This window comes from Drosophila sechellia, chromosome 3L (genome assembly GCF_004382195.2).
Source record: "Drosophila sechellia strain sech25 chromosome 3L, ASM438219v1, whole genome shotgun sequence".
Classification (NCBI taxonomy): Eukaryota; Metazoa; Arthropoda; class Insecta; order Diptera; family Drosophilidae; genus Drosophila; species Drosophila sechellia.
The window spans coordinates 17,498,781-17,518,380 of NC_045951.1; the positions used below are offsets into that span (position 1 = coordinate 17,498,781).

Genomic DNA, 19,600 nt, shown 5'->3' on the forward strand with positions numbered 1-19,600 from the left:
ATTTAATTAAAAAAATATAATAATCGAACACTTAGAGATCGATTTAAAATGTATTTGTAATTCATTCAGATTGTATATACCCGAAAATATAGAATACTTGGGAAAAATGCCTAAAACCAAAGGCCTACGCTGACGACAATGGTTATATGGAGTGCTATAGGGAGTGAGACAGAGAGAGTGTGTGAGAGAGAGCTGCGGGTGGTGTGAGCGAGAGGGGCCAGCAATCACATGCGTACGCACGCGTGCAGTTCGTAGGGGAAGGGGCTGCGTGTGGGAGTGACTAGAGGGGGCGGAAACGCGTTGCGTGAGTTTTTTATTTCAGCGCGTGCTCTCATCAAGCGGTGCCCCCCTCCGCCGCCCCCTGCAAAGCCGTCATCCCCTTGCCCATTCAATCATCTGCTAGAACTTTGCTAATTTCGTCTAATCAGCTAACCTTGAATATTTGTTTTGTCCCCCCGTCGATCCCTCGGGTGTATTTATTCTCGTTTTATTCTTTTATTTTTTTGCTCTTTCTGCTTTGCCTTTGTTGGAATTTGCTCTCTGGCGCTGCTTCTTCTACGCGCGAGTTGTTATGGCCGCTGTTGTTTGTGCCTTAATTTATTTGAGGCTTGTTTTATTTCAAGGTGAAATATGCGCAAATAAAAATTGCCGAACAATATATAGAAAGGAAATGGCCAAAAATATCAGGCAAAAGGTGGATGGGTCTTATTGAACTTCAACGAACACAATACACCCTATAACTTTTGTATGCATTTTAAGGATGTAGCATGATTTAAAATTATACCTAATTTGGTACAGAGCTAAAATATTTTTTATTTATGTATATTTTCAATAAGTACCTAAATAATTAGTTTTAGTTTATTAAATATATGGATGTGCCTTAAAAATCCTTATTTTGTATGCTGTATGTTTTTTTGTGTATGTTTTTTTGTATGTTTTAATTGAAATCTGCAAAAGAGATTGATACTCGAGCTAATTTTCAAATAAGAGAAGAAAAGGAGGATCTATTGATTGACCCTCTGGTGTCACACACACCCCCAGAAACCTCACTTCCGCTTTTAACCCCCCGAAATGCAGTGCATTGCAGTGTTTCCTGCTTGTCACTTGTCGTCTGTCACTCGTTACTCATACGCCACCGGACCCACACTAAGTAAATTTGTTGTTCTCTTTCAGTTTCTTGTTCTTCTTCTTTTCTGAATCCAATTCCGCCCGCTGGCTCCCCCTTCCCTGCCTCCCCACGGTTGGCTTTGACATTGACTTTGAAGATAACGAACCGTGTGCCTGTGTGTGTGTGCACAAGTGGCTCTCTCTCACACGCTTAAAATTAGACTACACTCATACTTTTTAGTTGCTCTTATCGGCGTTTTGTGGTGGTGGGCGGTGGGGGGCGTGTGGGTTTGGGTGTCTGCCTATCGCTGGCATCGACCACACGCGGCACTCACGCTGCCCAGACGCCTTAACCAGCTAGAACCCCACCCTGCCAACCCCTTTGGCTACAACAGCGCTGATTTGATTATTTCGGCAAATTCATTTCGCGACTCTTATCGCCAAGGTCACGGGCAAAATTCCAAAACACGCCAACAAAAGCCTAGGACAGACAGCCGCGACATTGAAAATAATCGCTATTCTCGGCAACCGCAAAAAAAGTGCCTGTGTGCGTGATAAGCTATTGGCGCCTATAGATATAGTAATGAACGATCGCTGAAGGGGAGGGCACCAAGCGATGAGTGTTTCCAAGGGTTATTAAGAATGGCTGACATTGTACTTAGCCCTAGGTGATATAGCATTAAACAGCACCACAAGTTGCGTTCATTTTTCAAAATAAATGACATTTAAAGGATCCAAGGTATTTATTTCCAACTTACGCTTCTGAAAAGCATTACCAAAATCAAATAAGAACACAGACGATTGGTTTTTCATAATTTTTGTTGATATATTTTAAATACTTATTTTCAATATTTTTATTCACATATTCCATTCTGGGGGGTTTTCATTGTGTTTCCATTTAAAACAAACTGTAATATTATGTTATTTCACAAATACAAATTTTCTGTTAAATTTTATTTTTATGGAGATTCAATCAATTTTCGGAACATTTCCTTTTCCTCCCGTCTCATTCTTCACATATTTTTTTTTTTCGATTTTTGCCAAATTCTCATGTTTAAAAACTCTTTTTTGCCGCAATTTGATTTGTGACTGTCCTTGAAAATATATTCATGTGTATATATATATTAATAGATATTATTCATACGGTATTTCATATGCCTCAGCTGGAGTTGCCTCAAAGTTGCATTATTCCTTTCAATGTTTTAGTTTCTATTACTTTACTTTAAACTCTTACGGCTGTTTACGGATACGTTTTACATATACTTTACGTTACGTTACGCTTAATTGTCGCAATTTCATTGTTTCAGTTGTCGCTGCCGTCGTTCGGTTGGATTTCCCTATCAGAATCCATCACCATTATCATCATCTTGACCACCATAAACACCCATCTGCATCATCGCCCAATGCTGAGATAGTTTTTACATAAAATATTCACTTTTAGTTACACAATTACAATTTTCTGCTGTCGTTTTTCTGGCTAAAAGTTACGGACAATGTTACATACACCTACATACATACACTCAGACACCAAAATCGTTTCATCTACGTACATATGCTGGCGTGTATATATAGAGTCAATTATTGAAGTGTGATATCTTTGTTAATTTCGTGGTTTTGGTGGAACCATCGCTTCCTTACGCTGCATAAATTTTAAAAGAATATAATATTTCTTGTAGATTTCCCCTTCTCTTTGCATTTTTTTTGCCACCGCTAACGGTTTTTGTTTTTACACATTTTCCTTGTGGCTCATTTATACACATAAAATTGTTGTTTATTTAATTATGATATAAATACTTTCGATATAATTTAGTAAATATTTTTACAGCACGATAGTCAAAACGAAAATGAAATCAAGTGAAACCCAAAATCTTACCATTCCAATGCAAAGTAACGTAAAACTGAACATTTTAAGAAAAAGTGTTCAACTGAAAAGGAAATGGAAATGAAAAAACTTAAGAGGCTTTCTTTTGAAATTTTTAAACAAATTTTTTATTGATTTGACAATACAAATTTCTGCGCCTGTGTAATTTTTTGCTTGTTTTTTGTTTTTTTTAATGGTTTTTGCATCTTTGTTTTTTGTTGGTGTGTCTAAGCATAAAAATCGTAATTAATTAATCATAATAATTAATAATTATAATAGTACAGCATAATTAAAATGTAATTAATATAATAGTTTTGTTGCTACCGCAAGTTTTCTCATTTGTTTTTCTGTAATATAAATGTATACTTTACTTTTAAATAATATATCATAATTTTTGTTTGTTGTTTTTTTTTTTTGTATTTTTCGCTTGGTTTTCTAAGATGCCAATCAAACATTGAATCTTTTAAGCATAGGTTTCTTCATTAATAATTATGTGTATTTATATGTACTTTAAATATGTTTTTGTGTTTAATTTAACATTTAACTATGTACACAACAGATATATTTAACGTTGGGTTTCTCTTCTTCATCGTCGTTTTACTGCTTGCTGCTAAAACTTTAAGCATTTTGTTTGATTTTCAATTACTTCGTGTATATTTTAATCGTATTTTTGTGGTAGTTTTAAAATTAGAAAACAATATTTATTCCACTTGATTCTTTAGCATAGAGAAGAGCTTTGTGCCAAAGGAGAAATCAGGAATACGGGTAGCTAGATGGTCAGATAGAAAGATCGATAGAAGGGTGGAAAACTATAACAAATTCATAAAATTAGTTAAATTCATAAAAAATGAATCGTTATCAACTTAATCGTAGTTAAAATTTGTTGCAAACTGCACTTCAATTCTGCTTGGAGATCGCACAATAAAAAATTTCACACACATTGTTTTGTTTTTAGGTATTTAAAAATTTAATAATAATAATTTGCAGTTTTTTCAAAAAACATCCAAAAAAGCAAAGTAGTTTTGCTCCAACTACAACTAAAGCGCTAAACATAGTTACCAATAAACGTAATTAATATGTACAACAAGAGCTTAAAACTTATAAAACAATCAGGGGTCGAAAGACGGGTAGGTCTGAGAGGGGGGGAGGGGGGCGTTTTCGGTAGCAGCTGAAGAAAAGTTAATGCGAAATCAGAGCGCTGCCTTGGGTTTGTTGGTTTCTTGCTACGTTAAAGTTTAACTGCTAAAATATATTTATATTTTTTCTGTTTTTCTTTTTCTTTTGTAATACCATTCAAGCTTGGGTTTTTTGTTGTTTGTTTGTTTGTTTTTTAAATTAATAACTTGTAGTTGTTTTGTTTGTTGTTGCTTTAAATATTAGTTTTAAATTGCATGCATGTTGGTTTTGCTTTCAAACTTTGTACACGGCTCAATTAAAAGGTAAAATAATTTAATTCAACTCCTGCCGATCCAAGTGATCCTGCTTCCTGCTTCGCTGAACTGCCACTCCCAGTCTCTGTCTCTCCAACTTCTCCGCGTAAAACCACCTACCTCCTACCGCTCTTACGCCTCCAGCATTACCTTGTGCACGGCGGCGCTCAGGCCCGGATTGGGGGAGCCCACACTCGCCGGCGGACTGCTGCTGGGCGCCGGACTCGCCGCCGCCGACGGAGGACCGCCATTGGAGGCTGTCACTGTGACGTCGGCGGACAACGTGGGATACCGTTGAACGGCATTGGCGGCGGCCACCAGAGCGTGCAGCTTGCTGGGCGGCGGCGTGGGCGATTTCTTGGACAAATTGAGCGGCTGCGCCGAGTCAGCAATGTCCACCTGCAGTTCCAGCAGGGGCGTGGCGCTGTTCGATCCCGAACTGGAGCTCGCCGGTGCACTGGTGCCGTTGCTGGTGGAGTGCGGCGACTGGAAATACTGGCAGCTGCTGGCCGAGCTGGAGCTGCAGTTGGAGGATGTGGAGGAGGAGGACGAACTGGAGCTGGAGCTAGAGCTCGAACTGGAGCTGGAGCCGTTGCTGTGCGGCGACACGGACTGCTGGCGCTGCTGGCAGGTGGTGGTGATCACCGAGCTGCTGCCCCAACGCTGCTGATTCTGGGACGCCGACGGCGGCGGTGTGGAGCTGCTGCTGGGACTGCGGTTGCCCACGCCGTTGGTGGTGCTGCTGGCTGCAGTGCTGTTCTCGCGCTTCAAGTAGTTTTGGATAATGTCGCTGCGCTTCATCTGCTCGGGCGTCATGCGCGGCTCGGCCATGAGAGACTTGGCCAGCACCGAGTGCGAGCTGGCCATCGAGGCCTTGGGGCTGCTGCGGGTCAGGTGCATGTGCAGCTGGCTCTGGGCGGGATTACCTGCGGCGGCGCTGGCCGCCGATGGAGGGGGCGTGGCCACACTGTTCGGGACTGGGCTCTGCCGCGGACTGCCGGCACTCAGGCTGTTCGAGCCGGAAGTGGAACTGCTGGCATCCGCCTCGGCGGTCTCGAACTCGCGATGCCGCAGGGCCCGGAATTTCTTGTGCGGCTTGTAGGCCTCGTCCATCAGCGAGTTGGTGTCGTACAGAGGGGGAGCCTGCAGGACGCGCTTCAGCACGGGCATGTCCTCCACAATCTGTCGCTTCAGATGGCTGCTGGTGGAGGGCTGGGGCGAGCGAACTGGTGACACGGCCACCACACTCAGCTGCGGATGCTGCACCACCTGGTTGTGATTGGCGGCGGCATCGCTGCAGTCCAGCGCATCATCCACACTGGAACGCGGACTGGAGCACGAGGAACTGCCCCCCGAACTCACCGCCTTGCACTCGTTCTTCTCGTTGCCCGACTCGATGCCCGAATCCGTGGGCGAATCTAGCTTCCTGTAGCGGGCAGCTCCGGCTGTCAAGTGGTGGTGCAGTTGTGGGTGCTGCTGCTGTTGCTGGCACATCGCGTGTCCCCCATTCAAGTTGCGGGAATGCGCATTATTGAGTATTCCTGCAAAAAAGAAAAATAATTTCAAATTATGAGGGGAATAATAAGAGTGTATGCTTTTGATTAAATACTGCGAAATCGTATCTCCACTACCGATTGCAAAACTTTTCAATTATGACGTGCCTAAAATACTATAACTATATTCCAATAAAAGATTACTCACCGATCTGCTGCTGCTGTTGTTGCTGCTGCTGGTGTCGCACAATCGGCGTGATTGTCAGCCCGTTCTGGGTGAGATGTGCATGCGAGCCAACGATGTCCATCTCAGCTGCTCCGGAATCGCCGCTGGAGCCGGAATTGGCCCGGTTGCGCAGAGGACATCCTCCGGAGAGGGTGGCCGCCAGCAGAGGAGCCGAGCTGGCCAGAGCCGAGGGTTGTTGCTGCGGCGGCGAGGGCAGGGACACGCCCTGTGGCTGCGAACTGCTCGGACTGCCGTAGTCCAGGTCGGCGGACTCAGTGCTTGATACCGAGCCCAGCGGACTCTTGGCCGCCTCCACGTCCATGGCATCCGCCCAGCTGCCCGAGGGCGACTTGTTCTGCTGGCCATCGCTGTTGTTGCCATCCTCCATGGACCACATCTGCTGACGCAGCAGCTCCTTGTGCTCGGTACGGAAAACGACCAGTTTCTCGGTGTGCAGGGTGCTCAGGGTGCGCAGATCGGGCATCGTCTCCAGCAACTTGGCCAGGAACTCGGGCTGATCGGGCCTATTCTGGGCCACAATGTACTGCAGGCAGCCCTTGAGCCGCGAGTACATCTTCTCGATCAGCTCCAGGTTGCGCAGACCGGGGCGATCCGGCGTGATCAGAACGATGGCGCAGAACAGGCCAATCTCGGCATCTGTCAGGTTCATCGAGTTCATGCGCTCCGCGAAATTGAAGGTGGAGTCCACCAGAAAGCGGGCATTGGCTCCGTTCTGGATCGCATCCCGTCGCATCACCTGGCCATTCAGACAGATGATTGAGTTTATCGACGAGTCAAACATGCAGATCAGGCGCACAAACAGGGCGTCGAAGAGTCCCGCCTTCAGGAGCGTGAACTTGTCGTCCTGGGTGAGCAGCTGGAAGCCGGGAATCATGCCGGCAAAGTCGATCACTCCGCGAATTACGTGGGCGAAACGCTGCGAGAACTCCTGCTCCGATTGCAGTTCAGGGGCGGGGTTCAGCGGACAAGCCTGAAAAATAGGAAAAAAAAAGGTTATATGTTAAAGAGATGTGCCAAGATAGTAGAGTGCTTAAAACTAATACCTGACTGTTGATAAATTGATTTAAAGTATCAAAAAGAACTGCAGTAACTGTCTTATAAGTTGTTTATAGTTCGACCTAACTGTTCAACTTTTCCTGCAACTGTTGCTTGGCCGTGTACTTTTCCCCGCACCCCATCACGTCATCGCTTATTTCACACGCGAAGGTCAGCGAACCTCCCCTCCCGCCCACTCATTTAAATCAATAATAATAACTATTTGTACTTCCGCACGCCCACCACGCCAGCTATCTGCCGTCTCTCTCTCTCTCTCTGCGAATGTCGCATTTCCTTAAACGCCGCTGGAAGCTTTCGACATAGTGTGCGCAAAAAGAAAATAGAAAATACAAGTAGAGGGAAAGCTTCGCCTACGTCAGCTGGCCGGGTTAGTTTTTGTGGTTTTAGTTTCTAGGGGCTGCTCTCTCGCTTTTCCCACCCCACCCCAACCGTAGGCTACATCCCCCTCATAGTCGAGAGCTTTTGCCGCTGACATTAGCAGCCAAGGTCGACGAACTAGAGTTCAAGGTTCCGCATTGTGTGCTGTTACTCTATGGTTGTTTTTCTTTTTCCTGCTTTCGGCGCGTGTTTTTGTATTTCGCCAGCGGAGTGAGGAGGAAAAAAATGGGGAGGGGGGTGGGAATTGCTCAGCGTCTAAGCCGAGCGAATGTTCATGTTATTTCGCCATTTGGCTTTCCGGGTTTTGAGTTACACGAACATGCGCCAAGTGCCCCAGACAGCGAACGTGCCACCCCACGCCCAACCACCCCACGTGCCAGCCATCATCATCTGCCCACCATTGTTTTCAGCGACTTGGATTTTAATTTACGTTTGATTTCATGTGTGCCTCTCGCCTTTTTATTTGCTACGTTCTGTTTCAATAAGCACACGTTGTGCTGTCTGCCGCCGAATCTCTTTTCTGATTCGATTTTCGTTTGATTAACCTTGAAAATGTGTTTTCTTCGCGCAGAACCATATAAAAAAGAATGCCATAGAAACGGGCTCGAAAGAGAGAGGGAAAATAGCAGCCGGCAACCGGCAAGCCGATTTTCGCCACATTTTCTTTTTGCCGGCGCTTGACGTCGTCGTATCATTTGATTTTCCGCCACGAAAATATTTCTCATCTGCGCAAAAGCGGAAATAGTTTGCGAAAAATACTAATGAGCATGTGTGGGGGGCTATTTATGACTCGACTCCCGCTACCCGAATTTCCTTTTCTGACATATCACAAGATCCCATAACATCCCATCCGATTCGACTCGACCTTCAAATGGCGTTAGTGTGTGGCCTTGAGTTTTTGCCAAAAATAATTCGCAGAACTCTTGTACCGACTGATATGGACTGCCAGATTGAATAATCTCTAGGGCTAATCGTTTCGCTAGAGGAATTTCTATTTCGGTTCCGAATTCCCAATTTCGCCGAGATCGTAGCGCCTTAGCCTCACCTTGCACCGCCGGCGAATCTTCCGCCTTCCGTCATAAACTGAATTGCTGACATTTTGCATATTACGACGCTGTCTAATGAACCACCTGACAATTTTACAGATTGCTCTCACTGTATCTGTATCTGTATCTGTGCATGCATACATACATATGTGTATTGCAGTTTTGTGACGCCGTTTGTCTGGCATTCGCTTCCTCATACTCATGACATTTTATGCATATTTTTTGTGCCATTATTGTTTACTCATATATAGTGGAAAATATGAACTGCAAACAGAGAAAGAGAGGGAAGCGGATCCGCTCATTTCGTTCACTCCAAGGTTGAAAAATAACTTGCTCCAAGGTCGCTGTTCTATACTACACACAGTACTTCTTAAACTGTCGATCGCATTTGATTTCTTTCCTTTCTTCCCCAAACACCAAATAAAATTTTAACTTTTTTAGCCTTGCACTTGACTCTGACTATGTTTTTCGCATTTTTCGTTGTGCTCGTGTCGCTTTTAAACGCATGTGTCTGGCCCGCTCTCGCCGTCTCCCTCTAATCCTGTGCTAGCCCTCTCTTTCCCGCCGTGATAGCAGCCCCTGTTTGTGTGTGTGCTTTCATTAATAATGACGCTACGCTTGACCTTGAGCTTTAGAACTTTGTTTGTGTACTTTGTTGTTGCCGAGAGCCGGGACACGTTTTTTTATATAGCACTTTTCTTTATCGCTTTTGGTTATGGTATGTGAAATGATTTTTTCGGGCTATTATTTACAGCGCCGAATCTGTACTTCCTCTATTCTCCACCTCGATCTATTTGCCCCCAAAAAAACCAAGTGACGTCGATTGTAAAATAAACATTCTGTGGAATTTACAAAGTAATCACGCAAATAAACGATAGCTAGCATTCATAGCATTCATCATTCAGCTGTCAGGGGAAACGTCATAAATCTGACATTGACAAGCTTTTCGTCAAGAACTTGACCCCAAACTTGCCACTTCAATGGCCACGTTTGGAGGCCCCGCAAGAATCGCCGAAGAGCGAAGACTCTGAAAAGAGTGTCTCATAGACGCGTCTACGTGTGGCGCGCGATTTCCTGGTTTAGAATCGTGCAAACAGGTTCACCTTGGCGCATGACTAACGCCGGCAGTAGGCAGTAACCAGTAAGCCAAGTTGCCAGTTGCCAGTTGCCAGTTGCCATTTGCCAGTGAGCAAAAGGCAAAAAGCTGTTACTAGCTAGCTAGTATGTTGACATGCTGATCTATGCATGTCAACAGAAGTCGGCGGCCCGGAAATGTGACTTCGCCTACGCCGTAACCTTTGGCGGTCAATTAATAAGCGTACTGATAGTCTACATAGGGCAGAGCTGCTAGACATTTTCATAATTTTATGGCCAATAGTTATTTATGATTGTCTCTGTAAATGGAGTTGTAAAATCTCCACAATATATGCTTGTTTGTTCCACTTGGCCGGATGGTAATAAATTACAAAAAAAAACCATAAACCATATTGTAATGATTTGCTTGACTTGCTGCTCACGCTAAATATCTGGCAATATCCTATTATAGTTTCTATCTTAGGGTGAGACTTACCAGTAGTGTGGGCATGGAGTAGGAGGGGCAATCCCGCGCCCGCTGCCGCATCGCCGAGACCTTCTCCTTGGTGAACTCGCAGGTCTCGAGGTGGGCGCGCAGCACGGCGGCGAGGAGGCGTGGCTGGTCATCCAGCTCGGTGGCGAGGGCTCGCTGCTGGCCGCGATTCTGGGTGCTCTGTTGCATGGCCGCCAGGATACGCGCCTTTTCGCGCTTCGGCACGCGTCCAAAACGCACAGCTGCAATTGGAAAGAGGACACATTCGGTTAGTTTTCGGCCTTGTAAGCGGTGCTTAAACCTAAACGTGAGCATAAAATTATGGGCCCCATCAATTACACACTTCACTGCATTGCGGAGCAGGTGCAACGGACAGCTGTTGTCCTGTTGTCACGCAGGAAGTGCCCCGTCTTCCCCTGCCATTTACAGCCCTTCGAAGTGGGTCAATGCCTCAGCTGCCTCTGCGTTTCTGTGCTTCTTCAGTCTGTCAGTCTTCGGTGTTCAGTCTTCAGTCTGCTCGGTCGTCAGTCTTCTCTCCCCTGTTACACTTTCTCTTTTTTTAGATTTTTAATTTCTGCCTTTGGCTGCAACCGAAAAATTTGTATGTGGGTGAACTTTCACATTTCACCAATGAGAGCTGAAAAAAACCAGGCACATTTGCGGTCACGTTTTTCGCACTAGGAATAAATCAAAGGGGAGTGCAGATGACAGGCATCGATAAAGTCGGCCGATCTGTGGGCTGGCTAATTGGGTTTGCAGTCGATCGAGGGAGACTAAGACCTACTTAACTTATGATATATTCATTTATAAGCCCATTTAGAACACTTCTACTACATTAATTTCCTGGAGTGCCACTTTAGCCGCTGGCCATTTTGGAAGCACCAGCACCAAACAAAATCTGACAAATGTTTGGCCAACTTTTCAATGTCAAAAGAAATTTCTACTCGCACAGTTTCACTCCGGCTCGGTCGCAAAAGTGAAACAGCGGCTTTTTAACTGATTTTTCACCGCTTTTTCCAGCAGCCAGCGAGAGAGTGTGACCCACTTGCCGTGCAGCGAAATCCAGGTCAAACGAAATGGAAAATGAAGTCTGCGCAGGCGCAGCGACGAACTGCGCGTAGAAATTAGAGCGACGCGCCGCAACGTCCAACTTTCCCATGCGGAGAGACTGAAAAAGTTGGTCAAACATGCGATATTGTTGCTCCGCTCTTTCGGCTCTTTTGCTTGTTGTTTTTTCCTATTTTTTTCGTTTAGAAAATAGCAACGCAACGCTGCCTTCGCCGCTGTTTCGATTCAAGTTTAAAGCTCTTCCGCGGCAAAGAAAAAATTATTGTATGTTTTTAAACGAGGTCAACACTTCAATGGCGCTCGCTTTTTGGTTGATGCTATTTGTTTGGAGGCATCGGACAAGAAAAAAAAAAGGTAAACAAAAAGCGAATCAAAAGTGGAGAATCTCAGAACGCCTGCATTTCTCTGCGAGTTTGTTCGACTTGATTTTTTTGAAAACCGAAAGCTGGGTGTTATTTTAATCTTGTTCAACTCTTTTTCTGGCCAAATCTGTGTCAGTTGGCTTAGGGAAATTGCTGTTTGGCTCTTTCACTTTCTAACTTCAACTTTTGTGCGACTTTCGGATCGGATAACTTACGCGCATTGTGATAGTTGACGTTGCCTTTAAGTATGCCCTTCAATATCGGGAGTTCTTCGCCCATTTTTGTGTTTTCTGTGTTTGATTTGACAAAATATCTTGACTTGGTCACTTTTCCCTTGGGGGGCACATCAACCACTCAGTTGAGCTTGCTCATTAAATATTTTTGGATAATTCCTCTTGGGTTTTTGGCACACACACAGCTTTTTGGTTGGTACTCAGGTACATATGGATGTTTGCTTGAGAAACTTGTTATCTTTTTTGCACTTTATCTCGGTTAAATATTTTAATTAACTGCTGTTTTGTTGTGAGAGGAACTTTGTTTGCTTGCTTTTCACATTGATTGAATTTTTGGAATATTTAGCAAATAAATTAGTTGTTGGTTTGGTTAAATTTTTAATTTTTGTTTTGGGCGCGTAATCCAGAAAGACGAGTGTGTAGTGGATGTTGAATAAGTTTTGTTTTTTGGGGAGACTTGGTCGACTTTTCTTCACATTAACAATTGCATTTAACATTCATTGGCATTAATCAGCTGTTGTTTCATTTAATTTATTTTAATTAATATAAATATTGGTGTAGTTACTGCTGGCAACTGCCGCACTCGCGTTGTGATTCTTGGCTTATTTCGGATCCCGCGGATCGCTGGCTAACATGACAAAACTCGACAAGGTCTCGAACGCGACTAACTGTAAAAGCCAAAGCGCGTTACGAATATACCCAGAGTGCGGTACGCTATGCTATATGGTATCGGATTGCCCGAAATCGAGGAGAGCGAACCTCAACTGCGGCGACTGCGACGGCGACTGAGCTTCGGTCTCAAAACAGAAACGGAAAACTGAAAACGCCGCACAAAACACAAAAGCCGCAGAGGCAACGACCAACGGAGCACTCAAAAGAGAGCCGAAGAGAGGACTTAAGAGTGGAAAAAGCTCTTTGTCAGTCTTTGTGTTTTTTGCTGTTGATAAGATGTGAAGTTCTTGAAATATCTAAAGTTAATTTTAAATTTATAGCAATAAATTCTTTAAAATAACGTACATTGTTTTAATATATATTTTTTTGTACTTATTTATGTCACATCTGTTTTGCTCAACGTTTAAATTAAAAACAATTGTTGTAATACAATATGACTTTCTCAATTCTTATTTTTTTATATGCACATTTCCTAATTGCTCTTTAATATATAGAAACAATGACCCACCCCACACACAAAGCAAGTTCAAGCGCTGATAAGCTTTATGTGATAAGCTTGCCCCAACAGCTCTTCTTCATGTTTTTTATCGGCGCATATATCTCTTTTGCTGCGGCAGGAAAGTTCAATAAACTCGGAGAGAAAATTTAAGAGCAACACTGACTCTCTTTACAGCTCTTAAGCTTCACAAAGCTTTTCACCACGCGGGAGCATATGCAAGCTTTCGGCAAGCTTTTTTCGCACTTGTAATTTGAATATTTTGCACACTGTCATCATACACACTGCGTATGAGTGATGTGAGTGGAACATTGCGCATACGTCTCGTTGGCAGGTGGAAAATCGAGGATGGAGGCTGAGGCCAGTAATGAGATTGTTAAATCAAGCTTGATGACATAGCGCCTGAGTGGATAATTTACGACGCCACTGGCCCCGTCGGCTAGCTGAGGGTTAAGCATTGAGTTTGCATTTAAATGCAGATATTTTGTCTGCTTTCATAGCTGACTCATTGGGCGATCATCGCCAACTGACGTGAGTGTTCCAGATTGTTTGTTTATTCAAACTCTGGCTTTGTCATCGAGTCGGTTCGGTTTACCCCAGCACACTGGTCAATGAACTTAGCGGCCCGAATGAGGCCACAAAAACGTAACGAACAACGAGCAACATTTAATAATCATTCCGGCGATGCGACGAAAGTAAAAGTGAAAGTTGTTTGGCTCTTTTTCGGGTAGAAATTTTCGTGCGTGCCGTGGAAATGCAAGCAACTGGATTGGTCAACACTTTTAGGTAGGCCTATAATGGTTGCATAACGCCCCGAAGATTGGGGCTAAGCACCGAACAGAAGGCGGAAGGGCGGAGAAACAACTGGATTCCACTGGGGCGAAGGTGGCCCAAAAAACGAAACGATTGCGATGTGATAACAGACTGGTAATTTAATGGGCTTATTTATAATTACATCCAATGTTTCGCCATGCTCAAACTGGGACTTTGCTGTTTGAAACATAATTTGTGTAGATAGGAATATAGTAAGCTCAACGGGAATCTAAATTTCTTAATTTCTCATCTTTCATTTACAATGCAAAACTTATATAAGAGTCTTCTGCGTCTCGAACTGAAACCAGTTCGATAGCGTCGCTGTGGTCATAATTGACATTCACAATAATGTCGGCAATTAAAAGCCAATTAACAAGTTTCACTTTCACTGCGACAAGTCGCGACGTCAGCCCCATTTAGCGCCGTGCCATCCCAAGTGCCGTGTATCAAGTTGCTTTCTAAACTCGAGTTGTTTATGCTTTCTTGTTACTGTTTGGGCATTTGCGCGGCTGACTTCCTGAATTACGGGGAAATAATAAACGAAAGCCGAAAACCAAACTTGTTGTTTACGAGACACTCGAGTTCATTGCACCCACCGAGCGGAGAAAGACGAAAAGAGTGCGGAGGGTTAGGCCTACTTTCGGTTGGGGGCTGTTGGATGTGTGGGGCAAGGGGCAGGGGAATGGGAATGGGGAAGAAGGTGATTCACAGACACCTCTGGATGGCTTTACGTAAAGTCACATAAGCGACACAATTGTTGTTGCTTTGGTTTCTTGGCTTTTGGTTTGCTTGCGTAAGTTGTTTACAACGCGATCGAAGCGTGTGGAAAGAGCCGCACGGACAAACAAAGGGGGGCACTCACAAAAGAAATTATATGCCAAGGAAAGGGGCCGAAGTGAACCCCAAATAATAAAATTAATAATAATAACGAAGCCATCATGCGTTTGTTTTGAAGTTTCTTGAAATTTCTCAAGACAAAGACAGCCCCCGCATAAGCAAGCATTTTAGTTTTATTTTCGGTTTGGAGCCTTCGTTGTCGTCGTCGCTTTTTGTGGGTCATGAAAAATGCCTCAATGAAAATCGCCGGGGAGGTCGCCGCCTATAGCGCATAGCATATGGCGCATAGCACTTGACATCGCTCGGATTGCTCAGGGTAGAGTAGACCCTGTGCCATATTATTAATTTTACATGAAAAGGTCGTGCCTGGTTTCATTTCTCATCGATGACGCGCCGCGCGAACAGCAGGCGAAAATCAAACAAAAGGCATACAAAGGCAGGCGCATTTAAATGTTTTTTTTTTTTGCATTATGAGGCTACTTATTCCTTATAAAATATATTAAAAATATATTAAAAAAATATAAAAAAAGGTAAAATGATTATAATATTTTCCAATACAAAATACCTTTCCTTTCCATTCCCCTGACCTTTACAATTTCGCCCCGAAAAACGCCCAGTAAACACAGACAACTTGTTTACAAGTTCAGAAAAAATACCCCTCCCCCCGCGCGCGTAATTGAAATTGGGTCAAGCTGATCTGCATCTACGCGCATTTCAAGCGAACGGACTTCAAACGCATACGCAAAAATAATTCCATTTCGTGTCTAATCATTTTCGAATAAATGCGCGCCAATGCCGTCGCAGTCGTCGCTGCGGCAGAGGCGAATGACCGTGCCTGACCCAAATAGAAGTCGCTGCACTCGGCGACAAGCTGCAAGCCCCCTGCCCGGTGCCCCAAGCAGCGACAGTTTGAAACATTCGCGTTTCGCTCAGCCTCTGACGTCGTGCAAAAATTGCAGCCGAACGAAACGAAACGAGGCCGAGTGCAATGAACAGCATTCAGCGCACATGCGAAAGAGAGGGCCATACTCGTATGCTGGCAGAGAGAGAGACGGCATGCAAATGCAGCTCCGACTTCGAACAAGTTGCGACTGCTCGCCGCTGGATGTTGCAATGCGAAACCTTCGAGAAATTTTACAAGAGTCGTTGAACTCTGCGGCTCGGTCGCTCGCTTAACTGTGGCCCAAAACCAGCAACAGCAGCAGCAGCAGCAGCAGCGGCAGCAGCGGCAGCAACACCAAGAGCAGCAGCAGCAGCAACTGCAACAGCAGCAACTGCAGCAGCAGCAATATTGCTGCAACGCTGCTCTCTCGGAGCAACTCTCCGGATTTGAGAGCTGGCAAACTAGTTTTTGGCGCCGAGGCATTGAAAAAAGCGAAAGTACATTTTTTATTTCGCCCGCTCCTCCCCGGGAAAAAATATATAATACAGATGCAGATACATAGATGCGTGCATGCACAAAGCTCGGCTCGTTCGCCAGACGAACGCTCTTCGTGGCGAGAGGTAAATGAACCTTTTGAAGGTTCAGCTTGCGTAGTAGGCGACGCCAGCGTCTCGTGTAAAACAAGTTTGTTACGTTCGCCGTTGGCAGCCAACTCTTTTGGCTCTTGCCTTGTTTTCTCAGCGTTTCGTTGCGTTTCGTTTCTTTCTTCGATTCGTTGCTTTTGGCGCTCTTTTCTTCGCAATTTCACCGTTAACCACTTTTTGTGGCTGCCTTTTGTGAGGCAGGTGAAGGCAGGTAGGCAGACAGGCAGGCAGGCAACGACTTTATGTAACCAAAGCCAAGAAAAAAGCAAGCAAAAGAAGCGCCAGCAGGCGGCCAAAACGCAAGTTGTCAAGCAGCTGCCGTTGCTGAAGCATTTCGCTCGCTGTTCTCTTTCTGCCGCTTGTATCCTCCCTTTTTTCGGCGATGGATGACACGCGTGAAATGATTTTACTTATGGATAGTAATTGTATAAGCAGTGTAGTAATTGGACCCAAAGAAAGTACCAGAAAGTACTGGCTTGATTAAAAACATACCAAATACATTACGCTTTTGGATGATCCTCTATTTCGGCATAGTTCTTAAGCTTTGCCCAGTCTGATCAACCTTTTCAATTGCCTCACATAAACCTTCACCGCCTTAATAGTGCAGTCAAAGGACCCGACCCCACCACCTCAACGTAGAACCCCACCCACATCGTCATCATTAGCATTTTGTACTTGAAGCTGTGAGCTGTTTCCAGCGCCGCCCACTCACGCGCCCACTCTCATGAGCCGAGTCGAAGGCTCCTTGAACTGCTCCAAGTATTCAACTCCTACCAAATGCCCAACCCCAAAAGCCCCAAACGCTTGCCGTTCGTTCCATGGTCTCTAGTATCTGGTCTCTGGTCTCTGGTCTCCTTGTCCGCCTTGTTCTCGTTGTTATTGTAAATTTTGTGTAGCCTCCAATATTATTTTAGTCAACAGCTTGCCATGAGTATCTGTGTGTAGCACTGGCACTTTAATGTATTTGTAATTGACCTGAATAAAGTTCAAAACACTCGCAGCGGCGAGGCAAGGCGAAATCTACATGCATGCTGTTGCCATTGCTGCTGTGTGTGTGTGTGTAGCCTCAAAATAATAATGATTGCGACAACAACAGCAACAACGAGCGTGTCGTAGTTGCTCGTTTATATATATTTATATTTATGTGTCTATATGGAAAAAATGCTATGCCTTCGATAATTGACAATTGTTTGATTATTTTATGTGCCTTTGGGACTTCTAATTGCTGCTGTGCATGTTGGTAGCTGGTAGGTGCGGTTGTCTATGTGCCTCACGCTTAGTTGCCAGGCAGCGATTTGATCGGGATATAAACCAAGATATATAATGCAGTAGCTTAGCTAGTTAGTTATATTTGCTATTCGAACGACTCCCAATTCGGCTAATCTCCAAGCATATTTCGATCGACCTCCACCCCTCTTTTTTTCGCGGGCTTTATCGCGATTCTCGTTCGTGTCGCATATTCACTTTCAATTTGCCTAACCTCGCGCTAATTTAAGTTCATTTCAATTAAAAGCCAGCATGTGTGCATGTGCATGTGGCTCTGCTAGTAAGGAAAAGCACGGCGACCACAAATAAATATGTATGGAATATGGCGAGAAAAATCCAAGGATTTATTGTTTCCACTTTTTTTTTTTTGGCCAGCCCACGGCGAACTAATAAATTTCGATGCAAATCCGCCAAATCAAATGCAAAATGAGCGGCGAAATTGAGCGACGACGAGTGTTGTGTTGTGCACATTGTTCGCTGTTTACTATCGCCGCTCACACAGATGCGAGTCACTCACACAGACGCAACTACCTTCACTGCCGAGCGCGGCGACTGCGCTGCCGCTGCGCTGCCAATGGTGACCCAGTTTCGCTGCACGTCAGCGGCGGTCAATGAACTGAGCTGAGTTGGGACGTATTTTATTTGACTTTTTCGAGGGGGGCGCTTGTGTGCGCTAAATTTCGGTTTCGTTTTCATTTCTTGCGTTATTTTCGTGTCTTTGCAATACAAAAAAGAAAAACAGAAAACAACAGCAACACCAACAAAATGGCGCCTATTACTGGCGAAGAAATTATGAAAGCAGGCGAAATGAAAAAGAAAGTGTTTCGAAATGGCCACCAATTATATTCCATTTCTTTTTTTTGGTTTGGTTTTTTCCAAAAAGTGAAAGTATGCAACGTCTTCTTCGTGATTTTTAATAAACAAAAAATAAATTATTGTTTCGTGGCGTTTTCTAGGTTACTCGCTCTTGTTTTATAACTGTAAATTGTTAATCAGCGGCCCTCGATGTTTTTTTGTGTTTTTTTTTTTTTTGTTTTGGGTTTTTGGTGTGTGCGTTTTATTTTAATTTTCCTTGAAAGATAAGGCAACCGGCAGCGCAGTCGCTTAAATAGCACACGGTCATTTTTATTATAAACAATTCGAAATTTGTTGCTTTGCCTTTTCTCTTTGTTTTTCTTTCATTTTTTCGATTTCATTTCATTTCATTGCTGTTGCCGAGTTCGAGTTTGCTGTTTATTTGGTTGACGGTCGAATATTTGCTCGGTTCACATGGCGTATTTTTGGCAGCAGCTTTGGGTTGCTCTAGGCGCAGAACTAGTTCAAGGATTTGCTAAAAAATTATTGCGTTCTGCTCTAGGTTAGTGGCTAATTAACGATGGCATTTAAATGGTGACAGCATAGAGATCCCATTAATGTTTGGTGGTGGTAAACAAAAGCATAAAACTAGTAGTCAAAATTAATGGGGGGATGATTTGGCTAAAATATGGACATGATTTCTTTATAAGCAGGCGTTGTAGCTCCTTATAGACAATAAGCTCTGCTGATTAATACAACCTGACAAACATACATATACTAAGCACAATGATGTAAATAGCTTATTATTTTGTGTCTGCCTATTTTTTACTTTCCCATTGCCTCACACGCGCGCTCCACATTCGAAAAATATCAAAATCTAATCCATCAATTACAACATCGAAGGCAACAACAAATACTACATATTTTACACAAAGCGTCTGCGTGCTGCCTACAAAACAGCGTATCCCCGTCTCCCTTTGCCGCTCTAGCCCCATCTTTCTCCCTCACACACACACACACGCATGAACCACTTTCGTTTTCGTTTTCACTGCAAACAGCAAACATGGCCGCCCAGCGAGAAGTCAATGAACGTGGAAAAGAGAGTGCGAGAGAGTTTAAGTGTGTGTGTGTGTCGTGTGTGTGTGATGTGCTTTCATAATCGCTGGCTATTTCCTGTAAATATTTTCCGGGCTGTGATCTTAATTTAAACAAATTATTACAAAACTCAATAATAACAAATGCAGTCAGCGTAACGAAAAGAGCGAAAGAGCGAGGAGAGCCCAGAAGGAAAGAGATGGCGATAGCGCGAGAGACACGATGGCCTCGCTCTGCTGTCTCCATTATGG

The 19,600-nt window shown here is 44.1% G+C and overlaps 1 protein-coding gene across 5 annotated transcripts in view; it reads right to left on the bottom strand.

The window, feature by feature from the left end:
- Positions 1–4,432: 4,432 nt before the first annotated feature.
- The window catches only part of LOC6620533 (ecdysone-induced protein 75B, isoforms C/D), a 96,536-nt gene continuing 81,368 nt past the window's right edge, over positions 4,433–19,600 (bottom strand). For 4 of the 5 annotated variants that reach the window (XM_032719451.1, XM_032719453.1, XM_032719452.1 and 1 more), the window contains 3 exons: positions 10,189–10,427; positions 6,100–7,108; positions 4,433–5,939 (listed from right to left, as the gene is read on the bottom strand). In XM_032719451.1, the coding sequence (XP_032575342.1) occupies positions 4,531–5,939; positions 6,100–7,108; positions 10,189–10,427 (2,657 nt within the window). In that variant the 3' untranslated portion in view covers positions 4,433–4,530. Of the gene's footprint in view, positions 5,940–6,099; positions 7,109–10,188; positions 10,428–11,830; positions 12,614–19,600 lie in introns of those variants that run through there. The other variant, XM_032719454.1, reaches the window with a different exon arrangement.